Source organism: Choloepus didactylus, chromosome 21 (assembly GCF_015220235.1).
Source record: "Choloepus didactylus isolate mChoDid1 chromosome 21, mChoDid1.pri, whole genome shotgun sequence".
Classification (NCBI taxonomy): domain Eukaryota; kingdom Metazoa; phylum Chordata; class Mammalia; order Pilosa; family Megalonychidae; genus Choloepus; species Choloepus didactylus.
This window is the reverse complement of record NC_051327.1, coordinates 29585264-29603873: the sequence shown is the minus strand read 5'-3', so window position 1 is coordinate 29603873 and position 18610 is coordinate 29585264. Positions and strand designations below refer to the sequence as shown.

The 18610-nt window shown below is 65.2% G+C and overlaps 1 protein-coding gene and 1 long non-coding RNA gene across 2 annotated transcripts; both read right to left on the bottom strand.

Annotated features, from left to right (window-relative positions):
* Nucleotides 1-2266: 2266 nt before the first annotated feature.
* On the bottom strand, nt 2267-3725 carry LOC119517691. The gene is made up of 2 exons (XR_005213604.1): nt 3578-3725; nt 2267-3259 (listed from the first exon to the last, which is right to left on the bottom strand). It is a non-coding gene; the product is annotated as an uncharacterized LOC119517691 (long non-coding RNA).
* A 2292-nt stretch (nt 3726-6017) lies between these two features.
* LOC119517227 (collagen alpha-5(IV) chain-like) lies at nt 6018-13959 on the bottom strand. Its single transcript, XM_037813794.1, has 28 exons — nt 13938-13959; nt 13807-13839; nt 13699-13728; nt 13512-13541; nt 13400-13429; nt 12934-13020; nt 12588-12638; nt 12243-12272; nt 12134-12166; nt 12011-12046; nt 11758-11787; nt 11624-11656; nt 11507-11533; nt 10791-10826; nt 10310-10339; nt 10201-10233; nt 10072-10107; nt 9823-9852; nt 9689-9721; nt 9563-9598; nt 9044-9076; nt 8416-8547; nt 7266-7328; nt 7149-7178; nt 7004-7063; nt 6754-6867; nt 6301-6354; nt 6018-6177 (listed from the first exon to the last, which is right to left on the bottom strand). The coding sequence occupies exons 1-28, from the start codon at nt 13957-13959 to the stop codon at nt 6152-6154; spliced, it is 1218 nt and encodes a 405-aa protein (XP_037669722.1). The 3' UTR covers nt 6018-6151.
* Between the last annotated feature and the right edge of the window lie 4651 nt (nt 13960-18610).

The window sequence follows — 18610 nt, the reverse complement described above, 5'->3', positions numbered from 1 at the left end:
TCAGATTTACAAAGGGGTCTGTGTACCCAAAAGTTCGCAGATGTGCTTCCTCCAAAATGGGGAGACTGCGGCCAAGGCCCTTCCCCGCCCTCGGGGCCTCCCCGTGGGCTCTGGGGCCGCGGCTCCTCAGGCCTGAGAGGCTGACTGGTGGCCCCAGGGGGGCTGAGATGTGGGGAGGAGGCCGGGCCCCCTAGCAGGGATCCCGGGCTGCCCCAGGCTCCTTACCTGCAGGCGGGAGGACAGCCCGAGGCCCCCGCCTGCTGGGACGGAGGAATTCGGGGGCGGGTTTGTCCAGCTCCTCCAGGCCCTGGGCCTCAGGTTTCAGGGCCCAGAGGCCGGGGCGGGTGGGGACGGCTGCGGAGGGAGGGGAGCGGGATGGGGACTCCGTCCACAGCCTCCAGGAATCCAGCTGCACAGGTTTGGGCAGGTGTCGGGCAGCAGCAGGGCCCACCCACCCCGCCCACGACCTCCCCCCAGCAGCCCCAGGGGGTGGGAGCGTCTCTCCTCCCCGAGGCCCAGAAACAGTCCCCGTCTGGCCTCGGGCCCAGGGTGAGCAAGTTGTCCTGGTTTTCCCGGGACTCCCCTGGTTTTAGCACGGAGGCCTGCCCCCCAGAGCCCTCCGTTCCACAGGCAGCGGGAAGCCCCAGACCTCATGACCCCTCGGGACTGGCCGGCCACGTGGGAGGTGGGTGCTTGGAGGCAGACCCCACCCCCACCCGGGCCGTTTCAGCTTCCTCCCCCCAGGCCACGAGAAAGGGAAAGGGGGGACAGGAGAGGCTGGAGGAGGTGGTCAGGTGGCCCTTGGCCTCTCCTTAGGCAGACGTAAGAAAGGGGCCAAGTGACCAGAAGCCCTCTCTCAGGCCTGCTGGCCCACCCAGGTTCAGGTGGCTACTGGGAGCTGAGGGGTTAGCTGGGGCCCCCTGCAGGGACTGCCGGCTGGAAGGTCATTGTTATGGAGGGGTGGGGCCCTCGGTGCAGTTACCATCTCAATGGCGCGGGAATCTTCACCCCATCTGGGAAATGGTGGGGGAGGAGAACCTTCCCAACTAAGATGCAGAGAGGAAACTGAGGCACGGAGCAGCAGGACCTGCTCCCCACCAGCCCCTTGACAGTGACAAAACCGGACTGCGTCCGTGCTCCCTCTGGGAGACACCAATGGGCAGAAGTGGTTGCTTAGATGGCGGTGCAAGTGTGTTGGCTGGAATCCCACCATCTATCTCCCGCTTTTCAGAGGGGAAAGTGACCTCAGACAGGAAGGAAGCGAAGGGCTACCCAGAGCCCTGGGTGCCGGGATGGAGCTGCCCAAGGCCCTGAGGTCAGCCTCACCCACCTCTTCCCAGGAGCCCCAGGCCCGCACCCAGATCCCCAAACCCTAAGGTGCACCACACGCTTAACCCCACAGGCTCAGCTCACCCGACCCAAGCGCAGGAGGCAAACCCAGAGCCGACTCCCGGGCTAGGCTCCTGCCCCAGCCCGGCTGCCCGAGCTCCCGGGGGTGTTAAGCTGGCCTCCTGGGGTCCTTTCCCGGGGCAGGCAGCGTGGCTGAGCCTCCCAGGGGCCATCCCACCTGCACCACTACCACCCCATTCCTGCTTTCCTTTCCCCCAAACTCCCACAAGGCTCCCTGCCCCAGGAAGGTCCACAGAGGAAGGGCAGTGGGACCTAGCACCCTGGGAACCACCCTCCGCCTTCAATCCACTTTCTCCCCGTCTTTGTACCTACTGCAGAAAGTACCGTCTGCTCCTCACTTGTTGCAGAGAGCCCCCCAGAAAGCTGGTCAGACCCCTGGGTGTTGGCCCACCCCAGCGCTTGGCTGCACAAGCCCTAACTGCCCAGAATCTCAGGTGCCTCCAGCTGGAAATGGAGCAGAGGGCCCCCAACCCCTGGGCCCCCGCAGGCACCTTCCAGGCGGCGAGTGCTCCCAGCACTTTGCTTGGTACTACAGGCACAGGCTGTGGGCAAGGGTACTGTGTTGAGAGCAGAAGGGTAGTTTACTGGTTTACTGGACAGAGCCCGGGCACGGGAGCGATTAACTTTACCTATCAGTCCTAACGGTCAGCTTTCAAACTGGCTACAATTATCGCTCTGGAATTTTCTTTGAGAGTGGGGTAGGTCCAGGGACAATGCTACCTTCTCTGTTTGCAGAGTACACATCGCTGCGGTCCTTCCTGTTTACTGTCTGACTCGTAGCTCAGAGGGGAGGAGGAATGCCAGGTAAGGGGAGGGGAGGCGGTTGGCCAGAAAACACACACAGGGACACGCCCCAGTTCAGCACTCACTGGATTTTCTCCTGTGCTCAGGAAGAGCTTTAGCGAGGCGCCAAGGGGACCCAGCACTCAGGATCAGTGAGGGACAGGGCCTACAACACAAGTCCTGGGAGGGCAGCCTGGAGGTGGGCCAGCACCCCAGTTGGCCCCCCAAAAATACACATCCAAGTCCTGATTCCCCAAACCTGTGAATGTAATCCCCATTTGAGTAAAGGGTCTTTGCAGATGTCATTAAGGATCTCAAAAGGTCATCCTGGTTTTAGAGTGGGTCCTGAATCCAATGCCAGGTGTCCTCTAACAGACACAGAGGAGAGACTCCTAAAGAGGAGAAGAGCATGTGAACACAGACGCAGAGAAAAGAGTGACGCAGCCACCAGCAGCTGGGAGAGGCCCCGAGGGGTCTTCCCCAGGATCCTTTGAGGGAGTGTGGATGGACATCTTGATTTGGAACTTCTGCCTTCCAGAGCCGTGAGGGAAGGCAGTTCTGGTGTTTTAAGCCTCCCAGTTGGTAAATTATTACAGCAGCCACAGGAAACTCAGACTTTGCCCTTCTTGCCAGGGGGTGGGTCCCAGGCCAAGGCTCGCTGGGTCCGTCCTCGGCTGCTGTATTAGAGCTTGAAGACCTGAGCCACCTGGAAAACAAAGAGAACCTTCTTCTGAGCTGTTCAGGCTGCAGAGAACCGGGTGGTGGGTAAAGATCGGGAGCACAGGAGTTTCCTTTCCGGCTCACCGGGGGAGTTCTGCTGTCCCTCTCCTGTCCGTGGGGTGACATGACAGCCGCGTGACCCTCCTGCTCCCGGGCCAAGTATCGGCGATCCATCAGCGCGGCTGCTTGGCTGTCGGGCGGGGCCTGCCGGCGCCTGGGTCTGCGCCACTGGAAAGTTGGACGTCTCCAGACTGGGGGTGGGGTGGGGAGGTGCGGATCAGAGCTTCCAAGAAGCCATACACACAAGCGCTGAGGGGCCTTAGCGGTGGCATCCAAACCTTTTATTCTAGAAGCGAGAAGGAGACGTTTTGGATGCTTTAGTTATAAAAGTATTTTAAACTTCTCTTTTCCTCTCACCGTGCCGCGCGCTGCGGACCCCGCCTGCGGCCTGACGCCGGCCAGCTTCCTTATCGGCCCAGGGGACGATCTGGTCTCAAATGACCGGGCAGGAGCCTTGCTGCAGGGCGGTCGGAGGAGGGGCAGATGGAAGAAAAGAGCTTGGTCTTCAGATGAGTTTATTCTCGGACTCGCTGCCCCCACGCCCCGAGCCCGATTCCCCCTCCGCTTCTCGGAACCAGGTTCTGGCCCGCCGCGGAGCACTCACCCGCCGCGGCCCCTCGGGGAGGGCGGCCTCGGAGGGCCGGGCGGTCAGCAGGGCGGCGACAGGAACCAGTGCGGCGGCGGCGGCAGCGGCCAGGGCTCGCGGGACGCGGGCGGCGGCGCCAGGAGGCCGGCGGGCGAGGGTTTTGCGGGCAGCGGCGGCAGCGGCTGCGGGGGCGGCTCGGCGACCAGAGGCGGGCGGCCGCGCGCGCCCACGGGCCCCGGCGTGGCGGCCACGGCGGCGGCGGGCAGCGGCGGCAGCGGCAGGTGCGCGGGGCGGCCCGCGCGGGGCGCGGGCAGGCGCGGCAGGTCCTGCAGGGCGAGCGCGGCGGCGGGCGGCGGGGGCGCGCAGGCGGCGGGCGGCAGCTCGGGCAGCGCCAGGTGCAGCGCCGGGGCCCCAGGGCGCCAGCGGCTCGGGCCGCCGCGGGAGCGCGGGCAGCGGCGGCAGCTCGGCTAGGACGAAACGCCGAGGGCGGTAGCGGCGCGGGGCCCAGGCCGGGCGGCAGGCCCGGCAGCGGCGGATGCGGCAGCGCGGACGGCGGGGTTCTCGCGGGCGGCGGGCGCGGCCGGCCGAGGCTCCCGGGCGCGCGGGCGCGGGCGAGCCGCGGGTGCGAGCGCGAGCGGGGTAGCAGCGCCTCCAGCTTGCCCCGGGACCGCGGGCGCCGTCCACCGTCCGCCACCTCCGCCTCGACCCTCCCGCCGAGGCCACGCGCTGCGGCTCCGGCCAGCCTCGCCAATTGGGGGCGCCCGCCGCCGTGCGCCAGCCAATCAGGGGCCGGTGCGCTTGCGGCCCGCGTCTCTCCGCTGGCCTGTACGAGCTACTCAGGGCAGCCAATGAGGAGCAGCAGCGCGCTCCGACACGTCCTTCTCCCCGCCCTTCCCCGCCTCCAGCCAATCAGTGCCTCCCGCGCTGTCGCGTCTCCCGCCACCCGGCAGATCAGGCGCCGTCAGCCGGCAGGGAGCGCCCCCGCCTGGGCGGAGGCTGCGCTGAGCCGCCCGCACTCTCCCTGCGACGGCCGGTGGGTGCCCTTTGTCCGTAATGAGTCCGGAAAGATGGCCCTGGGTGGGTGGAGCAAGGTCTGCAGCTTTCCCGTCATTATCTCATGGAAGTCCAAAAGTTTGGTGGCGATGTGCGGCATTTGTGAGTGACATAACTGAGAATCTGGTAACTCAGAAAAAAGGAGAAAATAGTCCATCTATTTAAAATCGAGGTTTAGAAATCTTTATTAGGACAAGATTTCTAGGCGGTTTAGAATGGATAGCACCCACTGCCCCTGTGCCAGATGTTAATCTCTGGTTAATGCTTTCCTTCAGGAAAGAGAGAAACTTGGGATGTGGCTTATTCCACACCTCGGGTAGAGAAAGCCAAGATGAGACCATTGGAATACTGCAAAAGAACCAGTAATTCTGAGAGAAAAAAAGGATTCTTAAAAGGAACAAATCAATTGGGTGGGCTACGGGAGGTCAGCCTGGTGTCTCAGATAACAATTACGGAATCTGCCCAAAGTTGACCAACCCAAAACCTTGTGCATCCAGTGTGGTGAGGTTTAGTCCACACCTTAATCCCATTTTCACCAATCAGGCTATAAAAGGACTAGCTGAACTCCTCAGGAATTTGCAGAATCGCATCAGCTCTATTCACCTGGGGACCTTCCTCAGTTAAAGCTTCACCGGGTTGCAAGGAAGAATGTGTCTTAGTGGGACTCAGCCCCCATAAGGTGAAGAAATGAAGTGAGCCAGTAGTAGTCACACTTATACAGGAGCAGTTCCTGGTTTTTAAAGATGTTAAAAGTTCTTCAAAGATGTTACAGTTCAGTAATCTGATATATTAAATGTCTGATTCCTCATTTCCAGCAGCATCTTGAGTGCTTAAGATGTTGCTTGTTGGATACGTGCAGCTACTCTGCTAAGAGAATGGAGTAGATTATGTTTGAAATTGTTTGAAATGTCGAAGGGAATTTAATCAGGTCTGTAAGGCTTGTTAAATATTGTTAAATATATAAGGGGAAGTTGATCTGTCAAATTTAAAATCTAATTGAACATTAATCAAAGCATGTGAAAGTGATTTTCACAGCCAAATTACTAGACTAATTGGCATGGAGGCCCCTGGAAGGTCAATATAAAGGCTTAAGGAAAGGGAGACTTTTCATTTAATAACCTTAATAATTTGATTATTAATTGAAACACAGATGATGACATTCTTTTCCACACAGGAGTCCTCTACCCCAGACGTGACCCCCCACATCCCCAAGGTGGGGGGTTGGGTCTGTTTTGCTCTCACGGTCTCTCGGATCCTAGCAGGCAGCCACACTGACGTTTGTAGGATGAATGAATGAATGAATGAGGTGCTGGGTGGCGGCTGCAGGTGCCCCACCCCCCTCCAGTCGGCCGACCCCCCTCCCGCACTGCACACAGAGGCAGATGAGGAAGCTCCGTGTCTTTATTAAAATTTCCAGCCCCCCCAGGAGACTCAGACCCGGCAGCACCGGAGGCCGAAGCCCCGAGGGTCCAGCCTTCCCCCAGGCAGCTCAGCCTTGGACGCGGAGGGTCCCGGGCTGGGGGCGGGCAGCTCCCGGGCTCAGCATTTCCCAAGAGGACAGCGACCTGAGAGGAGGCAGAGCAGGGCCCACGGAGGGTCAGGGTTAGGGCCTAGGAGCCTGCCCTCCCTCCTAGCCTGCAGGGGTGGCGATGGGGTCCTCAGGCCTGGGGCGAGCGTCCCCTTCTCACCTCCGTAGCCGTTTCCCAGCAGGCCCTGGCGGCCTCTCTTCACCTCGGGCCCCCCTAAGGCACAGACAGACAAACCAAGGGCACCCTGGGTCACCGAGGGAGTACAGACCCTCCTCCCACCCACCCCAACCTCACCCCAGGCTCTGGGAGACCCCCACTCATGGAAGGGCCCAGGCCCCAGCTCTGGCCTCAGCTGTGCATAGGGCCCCAGGGGGCGGGAAGTGGGTGCTGACTCCCCGTCGGCCCTCGTCCCCAGTTCCATCACCTTGTCACCATGGTCCAGTGGTCGGGGACACTTTTGGGGCCACTGCTCTGCCAGCCTTTCCTCCAGCCCCACCCCCATCCTCACACCATCCCCTCAGCCACGAGTGCCCCTCCATCTCTGCAGGGCCATAGGGCAGGACCCCTCCCCGCTCCCCAAGCCCACCCCATGCTCTCTTGCACACCCGTTACCTGGCTGGCCCCTGAGCCCTGGATCCATGCCCCTGGCCCCATATCCAGGCTTCAAGGCAGCCCCCCAGGGCTGGAGGGAGGGCCAGGGGGAGCCCTGCAGAGCCGTGGCCTGACCTGCAGGAGGAGAGCAGCCATGGGCTCCCCTGCCCACCGGCGCTGACTGCCAGGAGACCCCCAGGACCCCCAGGCTGCAGGGCCACTCCCCACAGCCCTTGCCAGGCTCCGTCTGCTTCCTGACCGCTCTTCTTACCATTTCCTTCAGGGGCTGGAGCTGCCACTTTGGGGTACACAATAGCCTCCTCCCCGTACCCTGCAAGAGATCCACGTCGCTCCTGCCCAGCTCCTGGGGATGCCCTCCCACCCGACTGCCACCCCTTGTCCCTCGTCTGACTCACCATCCCTAAAGCCACTTGCCCCTGGGAAACCTGGAGGGAGAAAGAGTATGTCAGAGACGGGGGTGAGGTGGGGGGTGGCCCCAAGTCCAGTGTTCCCATCGCAGACCCCCCAGGCACCTGGCTGCAGGCGGGCCTTGGGAAAGACCCCAGCTCCCGGACCACCATTCCCGTAACCAAAACCTGCAAGAGAGAGATCAGAGAGGGACTAGCAGAGTGACCAGGTCACAGGGAGACGGAGAGGGACAGACAGACAGACTGACCCAGAGGTCACTGGGGGAGGGTCTCGCATTGGCTGTTCCCTCTGCCTGGAGCACGCGCCACCCCCACCCCACCTCAACCAATTAATCCCTGTGCGCCTTCAGTGTCACCTCCTCCAGGAAGCCCTCCCTGGCTGCCCCTGGGCAGCTTCCTGCCTCAGCTGCCCTGTCCTTTTCCCCTGGCCTCGGTCTGTCCCTCCACCCCCACGTGAAGGGATCGCACCAGTTTCCAGCCACCATTAAGGCCCAGTGCACAGCAAGCTTTGGGAGAATAAGGAAGAAAGAACAGAGAGGGGCGGCAGTAGGGAGATGCCAGCTCCTGCTCAAGATGGGAGCCCGGGGGGCTCACCAACTTCCTGCGGCTTGAGGCCACCACCAAAGCCTGGGGGAGAGGAACAGTGGTCAGAGATGGGGGGTCACAGGGGTCCACAGCCTTTGTGCGCCCGAGCCCACCCCACCCCCTCCCAGTGGTCTGTAGCCATCTGGAGGCTGGTACCCTGGAAGGAGTATGGAGGTCAGCGGGAGGGTCTGGACTCTCCCTGATTCCTCGGGGGCCACTTGTGGACCTTTGCGGGGGGGCTCCTGGCCCCCAGGGAACAGAGGCAACGAGGCAGCAGGAGAGACTGAGGGTAGACTCAGGGAAGAAGTTCTTGGCCTTAGGAACCTGAATAGGTGAGGCAGCCTGGGAGCAGGGGTGACGGGAGTGTCGCCACTGGGAGTGGGGACAGAGGCTGCACCCAGCTGAGGCCTCCGTTCCCTGGGCGGGAGTGAGCCCAGGGGGCACTGCAGCCTGCCAGGTGGCCAGGGAGGGAGGGAGCTGCCTTCCTGGGGTCACATGGGGTCCCAGGGCCAGAGGCAGGCATTTCCTCAGTGGACTCGCTGTGGGACAAGTCACAGCCCTGGCTAAGGCTGGAGGGTGGGGTAGGGGGACCCCTGAGCAGCCCAGTGGGGTTCGGCCCTTAGAGGACCGGCTGCCCCCGGCCCCGCCCCACTCCCCGCTCCACACTGACCTGGAAGCTTGCCATTCTGCCCTGGGGGAGGGGGCTGGGATTTGGGGCGCCAGCCACCCTCTTTCTCCGAAGGGACCCCTGGAGTGGGCGGCCTGGGGAGGAGCAGCAGGGGAACCCTCCCATTGCAGAGACCTGACAGATGGGGGAGGAACGGGGTGGGGAGTGAACCCAGACCAGCTTTGCACCCCAAGGTGCCCTCCTGTGGCAGCTTCTAGAGCACATGCATTGCCAGCCACAGGCCACCATGCCCACCTGCTCTGGGGCACCAGGTGACCCAGCCCCAGGCAAGGCCCTGGGCCTCCCAGCAGGTCCTGCTGTCTGCCCCCCCACCTCCCTCCTGGGCCCCCTGGCTGGGCCCCAACCCATTTCCTGTTGCCACATCCTGGAGAGGAAAAGCAGGGGGTGAGGGGCAGTACTGGGGGAGTGAGTCCTGGAAGGAAAGGCAGGAGGAGGCACAGAACGGAGATGGGGGGCTCTCCCACTCGCCCCTCCCAGGCCTGCAGGAAAGACCAGCTGAATGATGGGGGGCCCTGCTCACTCTCAGGGTCCCCTGCTCCCCAGGACTCCAGTCCTGCCCCAGCCTCCCTCCCCTGATCGGCTCCTGGAGCCCCTGGAAGACCGGACTCACCTGGCTTCTGTGGCTTTGTGCCCCCTGCCAGGCCTGGAGAAGAGATGGGGTGCAGCTGAGGGGCCCAGCCCCTGGGGGCCTCTTCTCCAGACCCCGACAGGTGGTCCCCAGCAGCCACGCCTGCGCCTCCCCTACCTGGGCCGTAGCCCCCGGGAAGCCCAGGGCCTGGGGGAAGGGGAGGAAGGGGCAGAGGCCCGAGCGAGGCTCCCAGCCTCTCTTTCCTCCGGAGGCCGCTTCCCTCACTCGGCTCCAGGCAGCCACCAGTGCCGCCCCTCCCAGGCTGGCGGGAGCCTTGAGGACCCTGTGCCCTCCCCTCCCAGCCCCCAGCTCCTCCCAACCCCTCTGGTACCTGCCTGTGGCCTTTCTGAGCTGGGGGGCCTGCAGAAGCCAGGAATCCTGGAGACCCCCTCTGGTACCCCTCCCCTAGATCATTCCCCAATCCTGCCCCCTGAGGCCTGGGAGGGGGCAGGGGGAGGACGTCCCAAGTGCTGACCCCTGCCCAGACCCCATCCTTCTCACCTGGCTGGGCTCCCAGCCCGTCCCTGATCCCGAATCCTGGGGGGACAGAGTGAGGTGGGGGCAGAAGTGAGGAGAGTGGGGCTCAGGGCTTCAGGGGAGGCAGAGACAGGTAGGGGAGAGGCTCACCTGGCTTCTGGGGTTTCAGGCCCCCTCCAAAGCCTGGGGGGAAGGGGGAGCAGGTGAAAGGTGTAGGACCCCCCACCTCAGAGCCACTCCAGAACCCAGCATCCCGACTCCAGCCCCTCCCAACCCTCCGGTACCTGCTCTGTAGCCATTCTGAGCTGGGGGGCCTGTGGGAAAGGGAAGGGTGCAAGGGGGTTGGCCCAAGGTGAAGGGGTGAAGGGGCCGTGGTCCCCCAGTTAGAGCCAGGCCAGAAAATCTAGGGATCCTGGAAGCTCCTTCCCTGCCCCCCAGTCTTCACTGATCCTGCCCCTCCCAGACACCCAAGGCTGGCTCCGACCCCCGCCTGCCCCCACCAGCCCTGTCTGGATCCAGGCCTGGCCCCTCACCTGGCTGCGCTCCCAGCCCGTTCTGGATCCCGAATCCTGGGGGGCAGATGGAGGTGGGGGCAGGAATGAGGAGAGGGGAGCTCGGGGCTTTGGGGGGAGCAGAGAGAGGCAGGCTGGGGCGGGGCTCACCTGGCCCCTGGGGCTGCAGGACCCCTCCAAAGCCTGGGGAGAGAAGGGAGCAGGTGAGGGGCCTGGAGCGCCAGCCCTGGGGCCCCCCAGAACCCAGCCCCATCCCTACCTGCTCCAAAGCCATTCTGAGCTGCAGGGCCTGTGGGGAGAAGGCAGGGGGGTGACAGGGCCATGTGGGGGGATAGGGGGCTGAGGGGGTGAGGCCAGGGTTGGGGTCCCTTACTGTCTCCTCCCCCATAGACCTGATACCCCTGCAGGATGCATTTATTGACCCTCTTCTGGGGCCTCAGGGGGCCCAGCCAGCATCCTGCTCAGGTCACTGGGTGTCTATGGGGTGGGGCAGCAGCGGTGGTGGCAGAAGTGGGACCCCCGGGGACAGGCCTGATGGAGGCAGAGGGTGGGACACAGAAGCAGAGAGGAGGAGCGGGGGGGGGGGTCCACCCCCATCTTCTGAGGCTTCACGGGGAGACATCGACCCCAGCCTGCCCCTCCCATCCCCCCAGACCCCAGTCTGTCCTCCTGCCCTCCGGGGCCCCCATCTCTTGCACCACCACCCCCAGTACCTCTGGGCCCGGCCCAGCTGCCCTTACCTGCTGGGGCTCCTGGCCCATTTCCGTTACCGTATCCTGGGGAGGAAAACCGAGGGCAATGGGGGGTCAGGAGGAGGCAGGGCAAGGAGGGGACTGGGGTGAACCCCTTATCTAGCTTCTGAGGGTTCATGGCTCCTCCCAGGCCTGGGGCGAGGCAGAGGCTGAGTGGCTTATGAGAGCCCCCTGACCCCACTCAGAGCCAGCCCCCTGCCCTCCCGGTCCCCTGTGGCCACCCCTTCCCCCTGCCCCAGGTGTCCTCACCTGGCTGGGCTCCCACCCCAGGGAAGGCCCCGCCTCCCGGCCCGACCCCATATGCTAGAGAGAGAGAGAGGAGGATGAGGGGGTGAGCATGGCTTCGGGGAATCTGTGCGTAGAGGGGGACAGGGCAAGACTGGGGAAGAGACGGGCAGCAGGGAAGGACCCAGGAGCCCCCATTTCAAGGCCACACGGCTCCTCCCTGATCCTCCTCCCTGTGCTGCATCCATGCTGGGCAGCAGGGCCGGTCGGGAAGCAGGGGTAAGCTGGGGAGATTTAGGGTCCAGCTAAACGAAGATGCCCTCTTGGACCAGGACAAACACCAGGAATCTTGGTGGCTCCCCAGCCCCTGCCCCAATTACTCACCAATCCTGTCCCTCCCAGACACCCCAGAATCTGCCCCCCTCCCAAGTCTGCCCCCCACCTGCTGCCCAGAACCAGGCCGGGCCCCACCCTCTCACCTGGCAGCCCGTTCCTGATCCCAAATCCTGGGGGGACAGAGTGAGGTGGGGGCAGAAGTGAGGAGAGTGGGGCTCAGGGCTTCAGGGGAGGCAGAGACAGGTAGGGGAGAGGCTCACCTGGCTTCTGGGGTTTCAGGCCCCCTCCAAAGCCTGGGAGGAAGGGGGAGCAGGTGAAAGGTGTAGGACCCCCCACCTCAGAGCCACTCCAGAACCCAGCATCCCGACCCCAGCCCCTCCCAACCCTCCGGTACCTGCTCCATAGCCATTCTGAGCTGGGGGGCCTGTGGGAAAGGGAGGGGTGCAAGGGGGTTGGGACCCTGGCTGAGGTGGGGGTGAAGGACCTGTGGTCCCCCTTTCAGGGCCAGGCCAGAAACCAGGGATCCTGGAGGCTCCTTCCCTCCCCCCCAGTCTTCACTGATCCTGCCCCTCCCAGACACCCCAAGGCTGGCTCCGACCCCCGCCTGCCCCCACCAGCCCTGTCTGGACCCAGGCCTGGCCCCTCACCTGGCTGCGCTCCCAGCCCGTTCTGGATCCCAAATCCTGGGGGGCAGATGGAGGTGGGGGCAGGAATGAGGAGAGGGGAGCTCGGGGCTTTGGGGGGGGGATACAGTCTGGGGTGGGGCTCACCTGGCCCCTGGGGCTGCAGGACCCCTCCAAAGCCTGGGGAGAGAAAGGAGCAGGTGAGGGGCCCGGAGCCCCAGCCCTGGGGCCCCCCAGAACCCAGCCCCATCCCTACCTGGTCCAAAGCCGTTCTGAGCCGCAGCGCCTGTTTTGGGGAAGACACAAGATTAGATGGGGTGAAAGTGGAGAGTCCCTGGCTCCCCTCTATCCTTTTCTTTCCTCACTCCTCCCTCCTCCTGGCTCCAGCCTCAGAAAGCATGGGGGGACCGGGTCAGTGAGGGGACGGGAGGAGGCAGCCTCCCCCCCAGGCTCCGGGGCCTCTCACCGCTCATGGGGGTGCTGCAGCCCCAGAATTCTCCCTCCCCAGCCCTCTATGCATCAGCCAGTCTGGCCCAGGAGACTGCCCAATGGCGCCCCAATGCGGCCCCTCTGCCTGCCCCCACTGGAGCCCTGGCCGCACCCCAACGCTCCCCGCCGACTCCCACTGAGTCCGGGAGCGGAGAGACGCCCGCTGCCGGGAGAATAAAAACCACGGCCCCGCCCCCAGAACCCCCGCCCCGCCCCGCCTGAGGCCCCGCCCCCTGAGTCCCCGCCCCGCCCCGCCGTAGGCCCCGCCCCGCCTCCGCGGCAGGAGCCTCCCTCCAGGCCCGCAAAGGCGCGGGGACTGGGCCCGGTCAGGTGGCCTCGGGGTCCGGCTCGGGGAAACTTGGTGGAGTGGGTGAACCCCAAAGAGCCTCGTCTGCTGGGGACCAGGGCGTGTAACCCCCCCCGCCTGGCCGCGCCCCCAGTCCAGGGCCATCGCCAACCCTGGGCAGGGAGGGCGGCCACGGCGGGTGCAGGGGAACGGGGGCTCCGCTCACCGGGCTTCAGGGCTTTCACGCCCCCTCCCAAGCCTGGGGAGAGACCAAGAGAGGCTGGGCAGCGGGCTGATCCTCCAGCCCATGTGCCCCCCAGAAACCAACCTCTGCCCCCTCCCTGAGCCCCGCAGTGCCTTCCCTCCCTCATTGCTGGAACCCCAGTTATCGCAGATGCCTGAGAAAGAGATGGGGTGTGGGCGAGGGGGCCTGGAGCTCCCCACCCGGGTCAGCCCGAGCCCAGGCCTGTGTCCCCAGCTGCCCCCCTCCCTCTGCCACCCGGTCCCCCGCTGTTCTGAGCCGCAGCCCCTGTGGGAAGGGGGGGTGGGAAGCCGGGAATCACCGGGTGGGGGGAGAGGAAAACATGGACACAGAGATGAGAGAGAAAGACAGACAGACCGAGTGGGGTGGGACTCACCTGGCTTCTGGGTTTTCACACCTCCAATGCCTGAGAAAGAGATAGGAGCAGGTGAGGGTCTTGGGGTGCTCCTGGAATCCTGGCCCCAGCTCCGCCCGGGCCCCACCTGTACCTGCTCCATAGCCGTTCTGAGCTGGGGGGCCTGTGGGGAGAGGGAGGAGGGGGCTGAGGAGGTTCGGGGACCCTGCTGAGGTGCGGTAAGGGCACCCCTCTCTCAGACTAAGCCAGAAACCGGAAAAACTGAAGCGTCCCCCACCCTGCCCCTCTGCAGCCTGGGAGGGAGACCCCACCCTGCTCACCTGGCAGGACTCCCAGCCCGTTCCTAAATCCTGGGGGGACAGATGGAGGTGGGGTGAGAGAAAAGTGGGGGGAGAGGGAGAGGGAACTGGGGCGGGGGCAGGACTCACCTGGCTTCTGAGGTTCCCTGCTCCCTCCAAAGCCTGAGGGAGAGGTGGGGAGCAGAGGGGGGACCCGGGTCTCTCCCTCAGGGCTGCCCCGGCCCCCCAGCTCCCCATCCTGTCCCACAGCCCTGCTGAGCCCAAGTCCACCTGTCCCAACATGCTGGGGCTGCGGAGCACAGGGAAGGGCCCTCTCCTTCTTCCTCTCCCTCCCCGCCCCTCCCAGGGGCCCCAGCACACACCTGCGAGCCGGGACTGCCCACCTGGGAGCTGCGCCTCGTGGGGGCAGGTGGGGGCAGGCAGGGACAGGGGGGTTGGGGGGTGAGGAGGATGCTGGGGGTGGGGGGAGGGAGGGGCCGGCGGCAGGTGTGGCCAGGTGTGCCTGGCGGGAGGGGATGGGGTGTGCTGGGAAGGGGCGGCAGGTGGGTGGGCTTCTCCTGGGGAGGTCGGCGCTGTTCCGGGGAGAGCTTCTGGCCCGCCTGCCTCCCTCTCCCCACTTCCTGTTGCTCCGCTGACCCCCAAATCCCCTGTGCTGGGGAGAGGGCCCGGCTGTGCCCAGCACCCTTACCTGCTCCCAGGCCACCAGGGGGGCCATAGCCTGTGGGGGGGGTGAGAAATGGAGTCTGGGGGCCAGCAGGGGCCAGGAGCTGGGAGCCCCACCTCGTTTGGAGGACACAGAGCTGCCCCCGCCCTGCCCAGCCCTCAGCCTGCTTTACCTGCTCTGTAGCCATCGGGGCTCCCTAAGCCTGTGGGGTTGGAGAGAAGGGAGGGGACTCAGGAGGGGGCAAAGAGGGCCAAGTTCGGACCCCGTCCCTCTCTCTCTGCAGAGGGGGAGTGCCCCCCACTCTGGGCCTCAGTTTCCCTGCTGGACACAGGGCAGCTGAGAATGGGGCCAGCGAGAGGCCTGGGGGCTGGGGGTTCCCTGGGCACAGAGGAGGGTATCTGGGGAGGGGGCTGGGGTGCATCCCACTTCACCCTGCTTGTCGGGAGCACACTCCTTCCCCTGTTCTCAGTCCCCAGCTCCCTCCGTCCCCGGAAGGCCCACCCTCCCTGTCTGCCTCCTGCACTTACACACATCAGGTCTCAGGAGGGCCCCCATCTGTGCACCCCCAGCCCACCAACCCCACGCCCACCCAGCTCCCCCCGTCTGCACAGCACAGGTGCGTCCCCATTTTGACTGTTCCCCACAGCTGAGTGACAGGGGTGACTAGGCTGCCAGGGAGGGACCCCCGCCCTCCTAGGCCTGCACCTGGAGCCCGGAGCTGGGGGCCATCTGGGCTCTCCCTGAGAAGCCCCCGCCCTCCCCTCCCGGGTGGCAGAGAGCAGGCCCTTCCCGGACCCAGCGCCCAGGGCACCTACCTTTCCCCAGGCCGGGGAGCAGCGGGGGCAGCCCTGGGGAGGAAGAGGCAGCTGACCCAGGGCCGGGAACCAGGGGATGGGGGGACAGGACCCTCACACATCCCCGGCCGGTCCCCTGTAACCACCCGCCCCGCTCCCTGCCTGCACCCCAGCATCTGGCCCCCCGCGTCCCGCGCACCGCCCTGCAGGCTCTCCGAGGTGGCACAGAGCAGGACAAGGGCCGCGAGGAAGGGCCAGCGGCTCATGGCGCTGAGTGGGGCGGCCCGGCCCCCTGTGGCCCTTTAAGCGCCCTGCTGGGTGGGGCCCCTCGCCCTGGCCCCCCAGCTGCGCAGGCCCCGTGCTGTCTCCAGACCCTCATCTATCATGGGCGCTGACAGCCAGGATGGCCCCCCGCCTGGCCCCGGGGTCCCCCACCCCAGCAGCTGGCCGGGGGCCGGTGGGCACGGCACTCAGCCCAGACCCAGCTGGGGAGAGGGCCAGACATGGGGGAGAGGGGCAGGGAGAGAGGGGAGGGTGCAGACGGCCACAAGCATTACAGAGGGGACAGTGTGTCACACCCCGCCTGATGGCACAGCCAGGCTGGGATCCCATCGAACCTGGAGCCCCCACGGACCACCTGGGAGATAGGCCCTTTGTCCCCACCTGAGGCTGAGCTTAGGGGGCACCCAGGGATGGGATGCTTCAAGGGGCCTGGCTGCCCCTCTTTCTCCTGCCCCAGCCCCAGCAGGGCTGACGCTGACCTCAGGGGCAGAATCTGGGGGTGCCATGTCCTCACTCTGCTCGGGATGGGCTAAGGGGCTGGCTGAGGTGGGGAGCCTGGGGGGCTGGGAGCGGCTCTCGGTGTTGGAGGGGGAGGTGGCTGCAGAAGGGCACCAGGGCCCCAGGGGAGGCGAGGAGAGGGTGGGCAGGAGGGGCAGGCCTGAGGACCCCACCGAGCTGGCTGGGGATGGCCGTGACTCAGCCCCCAGCCTAGGACCCCATTCTGGAAGGCTCCACACCCTGGCTGGCTGCTGGCCTGCGCCCCCCACCCAGCCAGCCCCTCCTGGCCCCTCTGGCAGAGTCCCAGCCATGCCAGGCAGCCCGGGCAGGGAGGGGCCTGGGGAGGGGTCCAGGGGAGGGGACCCCCAGGACTCCTCAGTGCAGGGCCTCTGAGTCCTCCTCAGCGGACATCCCCACCCCGGCTCCACGACGGGCCTGCTCCTTCGACTTTGCCGTCCGTGGGGACCCAGGGCTCATGCCCACACACAACCATGCCTGAGGTGCCCATCGCCACACACAGACCCCCCTTTGAAGGCCCCCGGAGCCCACTGCCATGGTCCAGTCCCCAACACGCCCGCCTCCTGCCTGGGCAGCGAGCCGTGACCCAGAGGCCTCGAGGCTGGACCTTCCTCCCGCTGCTGGGAAGGGCCCGGGGGTGGCCCCTGGCCCTGACCACCCCATGAGCGTCCACTCAGACTCCCTGAGGAGGGCTCCCTGCCCTGGTTCCCTGGCTCCATGGAGGGCAGCCAGGAGCTGGACTCACACTGGCCTCAAGTCCCCACTGTGCACCACCTGGCTGGGGTCCCGAGTCCATCTGTGCTCCTCTAAACCGACGCCGATACGGCACCCTGAGTGTGGGGGCTGCAGGGAGGAGCTGCTTCTGCTGCCCATTCTACAGATGGGGAGACAGAGGCACAGGGTGGGGGAGACGCCTGAGACTGTGCAGCAGGTAAGCCGCGGATTTGACCCGGGCGGTCGGTGGGGCCCCAGCATCTCCTGACCTCCCCATGTTTCCACCGGCGTGTAGCAGGCCGTTACCCCCAAACACCGTAGGCCTCCCACCCACCCAAGCCAACCTGGGCTTCAGACCCCTACACAGACCCAGACCCACACAGCTCAGCCCGCCAGGGGGAGACGGGAGACCAGGGTGGGGGGCCCTGTGGGAGGTACAGGCCCGGCGCCCGCTTGGCCACGGCTGGGAATGCTGCTGCCCATCGCCACCGCCTGGCTGCCTGGCTGCTGGCACAGGGCTGGGGAGACTGCCAGCCAGCCTGGTGCCTCTGGCCAGCTCAATGGCTGCTCAGGACCAGGGCTGGGCTCACTTGGGCCTCCCAAGCCCTGCAGGGCCTCGACTCCCACCCAGCACAGCCAGCCCCTCTGCTCACCCTGGGCCCCACCGAGGCAGAGCTGGCCTGCGTGCACATGGACTTCTAGGGGGCCGGGGGAGCCCCTGCTGGAGACCCAGCCCGGGCCACCCGTTGCTCCCAGGCACCCTGGCCTGAGAGGGACACACCCCAGCCTCTGAACCCAGGAGGAGGCCAGGCTCGGGGCTGGGGAAGGCAAGCGCTGGGGGCTGGAAGTGCGAGACGGAGACCCTGGATGTGCCTTGCCTAAAATGGCACAGCCTGTAACAATGGCCGGGATTCAGCCGGAGGGGGTGGGGGCGCCGGCAGGGCAGACACCTCTGGCCCCCCATGTTTGCTGAAGACCCCTCCCCAGCCCAGACCCACGCCCTTGGGTCACCTTCCCAGGCACGCAACACGCTCTACCACCCTGGGCTGACCGCCAATGGCTCCTTCTCCCCACCCACCTGCCGCTTTGGTAAAACCTCACACAGTTGTGACAACTGGAGCGCACCTAAGACGCCGGTAGGTTGGTTGCTCCCCAGCAAACACATGTGCCTAATCCAGGGCCCTGAGGGTGTGATCCCATCATAAATGGGAGCTCTGGGAGGTGTTACTTTAGTTAAGGTTCGACCAGCTGCAGCTCCATGTTACCTGAGGCCTTACAAAGAGAACCCAGGAGTCACAGAAGTCAGGAAGGAGAGGACATTGGCCTGTGACGGGAGGAGGTACAAGTCAAGAAGCCCGGGGGATGGCCCGCGGCCCGGGGAGAAACTGAGCCTTGCCGCACCCTGAAATGGGGCGTCTCCTCGCCTAAAAACCTCGAGCTAATATAAATGCTTGTTGGATAAGTTGAGCAGTGGGGTGGTATTTGTCATAGCAGCTTGGCAAACGAAGACAGATACAAATGAGCGATGTCACAAATACCAATAAAGCAAACACCTATGTAGCCAGAACCTAAGAAGTGGGACGTTTCCAGCTCCCGAGAGGGTCGGTCCCGATCCCCTGCTCCCTGGCAGGGTAGCCACGTCCCCAGGCGTGCTCGTCACTCCCTCGCCTCTCTTGAGTCACGCCATTCCTGTGTCGTGGCTCCCTCTTGCACCCGGCGTGTAAGAAGCGTCCCTCATTCCTGGGTGGCTGCCGCGGTGGGCGCCGATTCCTGCGGAGCGTCGGGGCGGGGCCCGCAGGTTCCGGGGAGGGAGCCGCGCGGTGCAGTTCCGGGGACGCACACACGGGGGCGCTCGCGGCCTCGCCGGCTGGAACCCAAGAACCCGGCGCTTTGCTCACGAACCGGGAGCGGCTCCTGGCCCTGCGGCTCCCGGGTGGTGGGGATCCTGGTCCGTCTCCTCCAG